The sequence below is a fragment of the Periplaneta americana genome, chromosome 7, assembly GCF_040183065.1.
Source record: "Periplaneta americana isolate PAMFEO1 chromosome 7, P.americana_PAMFEO1_priV1, whole genome shotgun sequence".
NCBI lineage: Eukaryota > Metazoa > Arthropoda > Insecta > Blattodea > Blattidae > Periplaneta > Periplaneta americana.
In genome coordinates, this window is record NC_091123.1 from 20,951,810 (window position 1) to 20,963,040 (window position 11,231).

Sequence of the window (11,231 nt, forward strand, 5' to 3'; positions counted from 1 at the left end):
CATCAAGAATGTCAATGCTGAGGCCATTCTCTGAGTTTTGTGTTGGTCACTCAGTTGCCGTGGAACCCACCGTTCACAGATTTTGTGGTAGCCAAGATGTTGCGATACAATTTCACCAAGCAAAGAACGAGAAATGTCAGGAAAGGCAATATGCAATTCGTCGAGTGATGTGCGCCTGTCTTGCAAGATTCTGTCGTTCACTTTAGTCTTCAGGTCTTCTGTGATGAGTAATGGGCGTCCGGGTCGAGTTTCATCGTGGACATTTGTTCGCCCATTGTTGAATATTTCGCACCATTTTCTCACATTTCTTTCATTCATTACAGTATCACCATACACTTCTTTCAATTGCCGGTAAATTTCTGCAGGTTTCAAATGTCGGGCATTCAAAAATCGAATCACACTCCTCACCTCACAGTCGGCGGGATTATCAATCACGTCGTTCATTTTGAAGTAATACAAAATGCACAATGGCGACTTGTTGCAACCAGTACTCACAACATTATGAGAACACATGCTAAGGAAGCCAGTTGACCTTTAAACAAGGAAGGGGAGTCAGCTGCGCAGAGGGTATGCGCGAACGGTCGTTATTTCCTGGATCCCCCTCGTACAAATGATAACCAATTAAATAGCTGAGAAGAGCCAATGAAATCATTACTAAATGAAAAAGACCAACATATTTTAGGAAGGAGAAGAGGAAGGAAACATTAACATAAAGTAGAAGTCAACGCTACTATAATTTTGAAAGCAAGACGTGGCTCACCATGCAGATGGAAGAAAGTTTTGGGATTGAATTCTTGGTTTTCCATATGATCTTGCTTCTCCCAGACCTCTTCCAGCTGCTGCTTGCTTCCAGGATGGTGGAGCTGCAATAAAAATTCAACACTTAACAAGTTGTGATCATCAACATAATCATCTTCTTTTGCTTATTCTTCTTATTTCATATTTATTTTTTTTCAGAGAGAGAGAGAGAGAGAGAGAGAGAGAGGGAGGGAGGGAGGGAGGGGGAGGGGAAGAGAGAAAAATTATTCCCATATGTGAAAGTGATGAAAAGGCATGATAGAAACTGTGAACCAATCTCTATTCTCAGTAATGAAAAAAAAAATATTCGAACACCTATCCTAAGGAAAATGTCCTTTTTTGTCAAAAACAAACTAAATTCATTACAGCATAAATTTACTAAATACAAATCCACAGTAATTAATTTGCTCATATACTTAAATCAAATTGTGTACAACTGATATGTTTGCAGTACCGGTAAATATATGTAACAAAATCTTATTATACAATTCATCACAAGATTATAAATCAAATATAATTACTCATTAAATGAAAGTGTATCTGAAGTTAAAAAATATCCATTTGGGCCTACAGGAAACTACAAAAAAATCCATAATAATTGTCTTTATATTAGTTAATTAACTCTATCACCAGACAATGACCATTTTCATTTCTTAGCACGTTAATTTTGCACTAATTAAGTGAACTGCAATATGCTGCCATCTAGTGAGCAAAAGTTCGATTCTTGCCGTGAGTGGAGTGTTATCTTCATTCTAGGAGCTTCGTACTTCACCCTTGTCTTGCGTGGGTTTTTTTATTTATGTAGGTTATTTTTCGACGCTTTATCAACATGTTAGGTTATTTAGTGTCTGAATGAGATGAAGGTTATAATGCCGGTGAAATGAGTCCGGGGTCCAGCACCGAAAGTTACCCAGCTTTTGCTCATATTGGGTTGAGGGAAAACTCCAGAAAAAACCTCAACCAGGTAACCTGCCCCGACCGGGAATCGAACCCGGGCCACCTGGTTTCAGGGCCAGACGCACTGACAGTTACTCCACTCTTGCTTGTGTTCATAATCGAAAAGCACGGACAAAATAGTTGAATAGTTTAGATTTTAGCAAAGTATACAATGTAGTTCCATATTATATCTCTGTTGGGAAACACCAGTCTCTCTGCAAATTATGTAGACTAAATTAAAAAAAAAAAATATATATATATATATATATATATATATATATATATATCTCAATTAGAGGCAAATCTGTTACGATTGTTAAACTTTCTGATTAATTTAAACTGCCACAGGTATCAAATTTAATATCTCTTCTATATAATTTTCATAGAAGACATCTGTGCAAAATTAAGTTCTGTTTATTATTCACTCTCATTGGTTTTTTCATGCTTCTTGATATATTTGCCGAAATTGTTAAGCAATAATAGAGATTTACAATTGATTTCAATTTAAAACCACGTTCATCAGAATGACAGTTACTTGTGACAAAGATAACGGGCACAAGAGAATATCTCAGGGACATGGGTTATCCATGCATTAGTATAAATATTAACAAATCAATCCATCATCTCTTATCTCATGTTATTATTCACACTGAAATATTTATCATTGTGTGAAGCAAAACAAACTGAAGTGTTATCTCTTACTGGCTCATGTTGCTTGTGCTTCTTCTCTCTCTCCTCTATCTCCTGTAGCATCTGCTTCTTGTGTTCCTCATCAAGATCCTTCAACTTTTCCTGCTTTTCAAATTCCTTCTGCATTTCATATTCTTTGAATTCTTGGCGACGCTTTCTGTCTGCTTCTTCTAGATCTGCAGTTGTCTGCAATATTAAACCCAACATTACTACTGTAACAATAACAATACCAATAATAATAATAATAATAATAATAATAATAATAATAATAATAATAATAATAATAATTATTATTATTATTATTATTATTAATTTATTTAGAATATTAATGTGCAAAACAACAGCACAAGGCCAATTACAGTTTAGCACAAGATACAAAACAAAACAAAACAACAAATGATGATGAGAATGAATGCTAGAAAATGGCAGTGAGATGAAATACAATCAATATAATAGTCTACATTAATCAATTGACCAAATGCAACAAAATAAATAGCACAAATAATTATTAAAATTAGTTCAGTGAGATAATTAAAATAATGGCAATTAAATAGAATGAATTACAAATGAATTAATGAAATCATATAAATGAAGACTGGAATAATATAAGTAATATTGTAAAGATATGCAATTGACAAGAATAGTATGATACATATTGTGACAGCGACGTGAGATTCGAACTCACGACCAGCAGAAGGAAGTGCAAAGTCGGCCGTGTTTTGGGCGGGTTGCGCGCACATCTGCCTCCTGGGGCATGGCTACGCGCGGTGAAGAGGGGAGCAGCAGAGTGCGAGATTATTCGAGAATGCCATCCTGACATCCGTGGAAATCTTCTAGGCATCTATCGATTATTCGAGATCGCGAACTATCCAGAACTCGTACTTTCTCGCAACTAGTTTGGTTATAAAAGAGAAGACGCAAGTGAACGCGAGACAGTCATACAGTCATTCAGTCAGAGAGCAAGTCAGTGGACAGCAAGCCAGTCTTGTGTAGCAGTGAAGCCAGCTTCGAGACCAGAGCGCAACTTGAGTTGTGTCTGTAACTGTGGAGCCTGAAGCCTGGAGTTCGAGTGCAGTGGACGGCAGTTGGGGGACCTGAGTTCGAAGTTCAGCGGATCGTCTCTGAAGGTCTGGGGTTCGAGATTCTATGAACACGAGTGACTGAGCTAGAAAAACTAGCCAAGACAAACGAGCTGTGAACTGAGAACTGACAGTTCTGTGTTGTAAATAGTGCTTTGTAAATATTAGTTAAGATTAAAAGTTCATTGTTGTTCGTAGTAGTCCAAGTAAATTGTCATTGTCGTTTGTGGAGTGCAATAAGGAATACTGTGTTGAGTGCAAATCCTATTGTTGACGAAGGTGAATTGTAGAAAGGAATTATTGTTGAGATAATAAAGTTACATTGTTGTTTTTTGAATCTAAAATTTACAATATCTTAACAAATGGCATAAATTAATAAAACTGACATAAAAACTCAAAAGATATACTACACATTAAATGGATCCAAGTTCAATCCATGCAAATTAGCATATTTAATACATCTGCAGAACGGAGAGAGAGATTTAGAATTCCTATTATAAAACATTTAATGAAATCTTAAACCCTTAGCAGGAATACGAAGACTGATATTGCTTATGAATGATTCACAATCAATATCACCCTTAATGACTTTACAAAAAAATAAATAATCAAGATCCTGACGTCTGGTAAACAAACTACCGCAATTGAAATATTTGCAATTAATCTCATAGTTATAATCGGAATTTGGTAAAAATCTATAAGAACACAAGGAAATAAATAAATAATAATAATAATAATAATAATAATAATAATAATACCTCTGATTGAGGTTCTGGCTGATATATACAGTCGAACCCTGATTATCCGTCACCCTATTAACCGATCGGCGATTATCCAACTGTTTTTCTCTGGCTTTCTTTTTATGCAGAAGAAAATATGAAGTTCGGTAAATTGTATCAGTATGTATTTTTTTAAGAGGGTTATTACAAGCCTTTACCATTACACAGTATGTAGTAGGAAAGCTTCCACTGTTAGGAAGAGAAATAATTACTTGTGAGAGGGTGTGTATTTCTCAACATACAAAATAGTAACTACCTACTTTCAAAGAACTTCTACACAATTGCAAATCCATGCATTATTCAGTCCTTATCCTTACTGTTCGAGTAGCCGTACTGTATAACTTCTAAAATGTCCATCACAGGTGTCAAAAGAAAATGTGTTGTGCACAGTATTGAAAAAAAAAAAAAAAAAAAAAAAAAAAAAAAAAAAAAAAAAAAAAAAAAAAAGAGTGAAAATAATTCAGAGATTTGTGAAAAGAGAAACTGTGACTCATCCCGCATCAGAATACGAGATTGGCGTTACAGCTGTGCGTGATTTAATAAAAAAAAACAAGGATAAAGTGTATAAAGCATGAGTATGTAAATCTACAACACGAGATCTCTACTATTCCTAACTCTCTGCAAACAACTATCACAAAGAGTTCCCTTGACCTTTAAAACCCCGTCACTGGCAACCAAACTTCATGCTAACCACAAGATCACGGAGGAAATTACGAAATTATAAGCTAAGTATTATGCTCTTAATTTATGGATAACAGTTATGGTACGGAGTATCCGATTTTTTCGATTAACCATTCAGTCCACCCCCTTCATTACCACGCATAAAAGAGGTTCTACTGTATATCTATTATCAGGCAATATATCTCACGTGACGATATGTCCCAGAGGAAGAACAATTGTTTGTATACATCTGAAGTCTGATTAGTGGAATATGTAGCTAATTGGTGATGTATGCATTGGAGGGGGAAAGGAACTGGCCACCCTACCCCATTATCTCCTGGCCTAGTTGCCTCATCAGTGATGCCTTATTGGTGTTACTTAAGAGGTTCAAACCTGTCTTCGGACAGTCAACTAAACAACAACAACAATAATAATATCAAGTGTTGTAATGGGAATAACAACAATCATAATAATAATCATAATACGCAAAGAAAGGAACTACAATCCAACAAAAATTTCATTCTGAGATTCCGTATTATTCAGTAAAATTATTAATAAAGAAAAATTATAAACGAACAATATTAAATAATAATAAAAATAGTGAAAATAGGTCTTCGTGTGGAATTTAAAAAAATGAAAATTTTATTCAAATTCTCCAAGAACAGCAGTGGCTATCTTCAGACTAGTAACTGGACATGACTGGCAATGCATCTCTTCAGAATTGGAATTTATACGTCATCAAAATGTCTGCAGGGAAGAGATTAAACTATGAACTTTCAGCACATACTAAACTGCAAAGCTATCAACAATTCAGAAAAAAGTGTTAATAACATCACAGACGTTTACTGGTAGGCCTATATTGGAAAATAAATGGAGGAAATGCAATTTTCTCATCATTTGATTAATTAATGCATTTATTTACTCGTATTTATTTATACAATGTGTCCACAATGAGACTCCAACATTTTGAAAGTCTGTAACTTTTACATTTCAGATTGTACAGCTGTGATTGTGGAAGGAGCAGAAGCAGAAACACAAAAAGTTTATGTGATAATGTTGTAGCACGAGCAATAGCCATAGTGCCGCTGCAACAATAGATCTCCTTTTTATATTGATTGTATTATTTTATTTCTCTTTCTCTTGTTTGTAATTATATTCTTTATTCTGTATATTTAAATTTAAATAAATAAATAAATTTTCATGTATAGTAATTATAATAAACACATTTTCCTTTCCACTATATTTGTTTAAAATGTTGGAGTCTCATTGCAGACACCCTGTATTGTTGTTGTTGTAGTGGTGGTATCATAATCACAATTTGTTTTTTTATAATTCTAAGTACTGGAATTCTCTAGTACTGTGGTCAACATGATGCAAGAAATCGGTTTCAAGACAGTAAAGGACACATAACCAGGGACTACAGAAGAGAAATATGCACTTCTGGGAATTGAATCTAAGACTTTAAATGCTAGCACTTGGAGAACTGCCTCCTCCATTCATCTAACACACAATATCTAACCTTGAGTATGAGTTTACGCAAGTCTTCAGCCTCGAAAGTGTGAGGGTTTGCGTAGTCGAGATGCTCAGGAGGAACCTTCATGTGATCTGTGTCCATGCCGTTGCGTAGCTCGTACTCCTTGATGGCCAGGTGGCGCAGGCGCTCCAGCTCCGATCGCTTGATCTCATCAAGCTTGGTTCGCACATGATGATTTACGTACTCCAGCTCCATTGCGATCTTTCCAGACTGGATAATAAAAAAAAAAAAAAAAAAGACAAACATAGAAACACATGTCATGGTGGCTTAGTGGTTACCATAATAAAATTTCCATTAGATTTGAGGTTCGCGGGTTCAAACCAAGATGAGAGTGAAGGATTTTTAATAATGATGAATATACAGAGTGGATTAAAAGTCGCTTTCCCCAAACACTTCCTTACATTTAATTACATTCAATTTACATTTGACTGCACATTCCTTTACAGATTTTGTTCAAAATGGAGGCCCTGTTTCTCGATACACAATTCACAACATTTAGATACTGATTTACAGACAGCAGAAAATAGCTCACAATTTTCATCAATTGCCTGTTCGATCATTTGTCACAACTGATGCAGTTCCTGCGATTTCTGAGCAAAAACATCATTTTTCAGGATACCTCACAGCAAAAAATCACATGGCGTCAGTTTGCATGATCTGGGTGGACACTCTGAGCCACAATGGCCAATCCATTCATGGAATTGAAGACCTTCCTCGGATAAGGGTGTAACCAACAAATCTATAATACATGTTTCAGGAGAAAAGAAAATTATTTTAGGGGCATATTTCCTTAGGTCTATATTTACTAGCAGGACTGTTTTATTAATCAAAGATACAAGTTTATTCAGCTACTGGATGCATTAATTTATTTTTATAAATGAATGCTTCAAAATTACTTTTTCTGCCAAAGTCACATATTTTATTAATTTGATGTTACATCCTTTTTCGAGGGAGGTCTTCAATTATTGGTTCAAGAAGTCCCTCACTCCTGCAACAAAATGAGGTGGTGCTCCATCTTGTTGTCATATCAAGTGCATATTGGCAAAACGTACGTGGTTTTCGAGATATGACATCGGAAAAACAGTTGACACATCAACATGGTTGCCAACCCACCACTTATTACACCAGCTATTCATTGTTCAAGTTATGACGTCTGTATACGTGTACAAGTATGAAACCTAAGAACGAATATTGGGGAAAGCGACTTTTGATCCACCTTGTATTTAGCATGTCTTCCTTTGGAAGAAAAGTAAAGCTGAGGACTGTGTGTCGTAGATTTAAGACAAGTAAGAAGTCTTACCCTGAATGAGATGGCTCCTGGTAAAATTTACCGGCCATTTCTGACTTACATCAAAATTTTGGTATAGTATCCCACTCTCTATCTACATTCCAAAACAGAAACACGCAGTGTTTATATTACAGCATCGAAGAGTGCATCAACACTCACTCTAATGTCACCTTCCTCTGCCTTCTCCAACTTCGTTTTAAACTCCGGATCACTTTCCAGAGCTGTTACCACTTCTTTCAAGTAACGGTCATATTCCACCATAAGACCAGGCTGTAACAAAAGAAATTCCGTAAGATGGGGCAAATTTGTACACTTTCAAAATACTACCATAGGGTTGCCAACTTTTCAAAATAAAAAAAGGAAGATTTTATCAACATTTTTTAGTGACTCATGCTTCCTTAATTTCTATTTTAAAAAATTACATATTAAAGGATTACATGTACAACCATTGTACACACACTCGCATTTTTTGTGTCTTAGTATCTAATTTTTAACGGACACTTTCATATTTTGAAACTTATTTAAGTTAGCTTCATTTAGCAATTTATTGTCATTTTTTAATACATTAAAAACTCTTTGCAGGGCATGTCAAAATTTACAACAATTTGAAGCTCCGAGTTTATCAGTTCTGGTGAGCATTACAAAAATAATAGAAACTGTTATCCAGTATTTTACTATTACCCTGTGTCAAATTCGAAATAAAGTGTTGTACAGGGGAATAAAAAACTTAAGGCCACATTAGCACCCAAAACGTAAGAATACGGGAAAAACGTACAATCTGACAACCTTATACTACCATAATTAAAAATTACATATTTAGTGGTATAAAAAATTAATAAGGAATGTAGGTTCCAGAATTAACGTTGATAACATCAAATATTAGGGTTTACTTTTATATTGCTTGTAAAATTGTTATTACAATTGGAGTCAGGAGAGTACACAAGGTGGGTTACCGGGTTTGTACCCCCCCCCCCCTTAAACTTAAAAAAATACAGATATTTCAATATATATGATTATTTCCATGGACTTCCCTGTTGTGTAAAGTATCTTACCTATCATATACAATAACTACTTACTAAATATATATAAAACTATTGTGTAAGTGTAATAATGATACAAGCATTTTTTACAGTATTATACATATTATACAAAATTAAACACAAGTTGAAATTTGTTAAAAATTGGATGACTGTGGAAAAATTACGTTTCAAAGATTTTATAAAGTTCATGAATATGTTCTATTAGAACATAGTAGGCCTATAATATTAATAAATATACGTAATAACATGATGATGATGATAATGATAATGATGATAATAATAATAGTAATAATAATAATAATAATAATAATAATAATAATAATAATAATAATAATAATAATAATATAAAATACCGATAATGTAAATTGTAAACAATTTTAATAATAACCCCTCTCCTTGACAAAATTCTGCGTACGCCACTGATTGGAGTAGATGTAGAGACCATTCAAATCTGTTCCACAGGGAGCTTCATCTGAAAGCTAGATTTGCACAATTCACGTAGATGTTTATATGTGTTTTACTTGAGCTTTACATTGTTAGTATTCATGAACATATTCAGCATTAATTGTTCTTCATTATCACTAGAGTAGGCCTATAAATTATGTTTTTCTTCAAGTTTTCTTTTCCTATGAAGTCTCATATATCCAGCGCGCATGTTTTCTATAGACATGTTTATCTGTGTGTGCCATTACACGCTTGTAGTTAATGTTACTGCATCATGCTCTCAGCAAAGCAGTTCAGTAAGCCAAATAAAAATGGTGCTAACTTCTAAACTATAAGAGAAAGATCTAAACTGACTGCAGTTTTTAAAAGATCACATTTATTAACGTATTTCACTATCGATATGTCCTGATTCATCTTTTACAGCTTGGTCATAGCAAGCGGTTCAAAGTCTGTAAAATTAGGAAAAGTGTTGCATGTTTTTGAGAACATATTGTTTAAACAATGTACAATTTTATTTTTGAAATAAAATAAACATTTTTGGATAGATTAGTCTTTATTCTTTCATTTACATACAACATGCCATAGATATTAAGCTGTTAGGATCCAAAGACGAAGTTGCGACTATATAAGAGCTGAAATCGAGTCAATCGACTATATAACAGCTGAAATCGAGTGAATCGGTGAAGCAGAACTTCTTAAAGTCCTAATTAACAATTTCATAAAAAGGTGTCAACAGTGTGTAGCAGTTGGTGGAGGGCATTTTCAACACCTACTTTGAACTGGGTTAAGTACAAATTCCTATATTATTAAATGTTTCAGTGTCGGCAGACCGGGTGGCCGCTTGGCCGCAGATAAGCTTCTAGTGACAGGAAAATGAAAACCGCACTGCTAAACAAAAGTGTCATGGTGTATGCAAGGTATACCAAAAGTCTCAACGAACCTAACCTAACCTGTCATTGATTCTAGGACTACGAAAACTCTCAATCAACCCAAAAAAAAGTGAAGTTCCATACTGTATTCTCAGCAATCGGTTAGACATCGAATATCGAATAACTTTCGCGTTTTAAATTAGGTGTTATAATTATACATAATGAATGTATATTTTGGGGAAAATATTTGACTTAAAGATACGATGGAAATGTATGATGTCGTATCACTTAAATAATTCCCTCAACTAACCCACTAACATTGTCACATGCCTCGGCTTGTCACTTGGCTACTGGTATCACCTCATTTAGCCCATCTAACCCATAAAGAACGTATGTGACAAGACTAGTGGGTTAGTTGAGGGGATTATTTAAAACTGATACATCATGCCTTTCCATCGTATTTTTAAAATTACCGACTTGACATTTTTGTAGCTCTAACAATATAAACTAGACATATAGGCTACACTGTATATTTTGGGGAAAAGTAGATATGAGTGAACATTTATATAGCTCTAATAATAGTATGAAGTTCATTACTTACAGGATCTTCTCCAGCTTCTTCATCAATTTTATTGTCTTCATAACCTTTCTTCTTCTGTGTTACAGGTGGACTCACAGATTCTTGTACGATGACAATTAAAAGTAGTAAGGAGAGCGTCTGTCGTATTCCCTAATTGTAGAAAATCAAATCATTAATTTAAAATGAAAGCGGTATGTGACTCTGCTTGAAATATTCCTAAAGCATGACGTGGATGTAAAACATATGTCACAAACTGTTACATTTATTTAATAAAACTTAAATGTGAGAAATAAAATATAAGGTTATACTTACAGTAAACATTTTCATGCTACTGGAAGAAAAAATCCTAAAGACAATTGCAATGAAGTACAAACACGACACAAATCTTTAGCAAACAGAAAGCAACACTAAAATAAGTTGCTCCGTTTCGGCTCGTCTGTCTAGTGGCCCTGACCAGTTTCATGTGTGTTGCACTTTTGACTAACGTTGTCAAAGTCTCAGGTTAAAAAACTTTTACAAACGAAACTACCATAT

The 11,231-nt window shown here is 34.4% G+C and overlaps 1 protein-coding gene across 3 annotated transcripts in view; it reads right to left on the minus strand.

The window, feature by feature from the left end:
- Window positions 1-11,168, minus strand: part of NUCB1 (Nucleobindin 1) — a 40,903-nt gene extending 29,735 nt beyond the window's left edge. For all 3 annotated transcript variants that reach the window (XM_069830390.1, XM_069830391.1, XM_069830389.1), the window contains exons 1-6: window positions 11,010-11,168; window positions 10,719-10,847; window positions 7,924-8,034; window positions 6,462-6,686; window positions 2,437-2,610; window positions 761-863 (exon numbers count right to left, since the gene is read on the minus strand). In XM_069830390.1, the coding sequence (XP_069686491.1) occupies window positions 761-863; window positions 2,437-2,610; window positions 6,462-6,686; window positions 7,924-8,034; window positions 10,719-10,847; window positions 11,010-11,024 (757 nt within the window). In that variant the 5' untranslated portion in view covers window positions 11,025-11,168. The remainder of the gene's footprint in view (window positions 1-760; window positions 864-2,436; window positions 2,611-6,461; window positions 6,687-7,923; window positions 8,035-10,718; window positions 10,848-11,009) is intronic.
- Window positions 11,169-11,231: the final 63 nt, after the last annotated feature.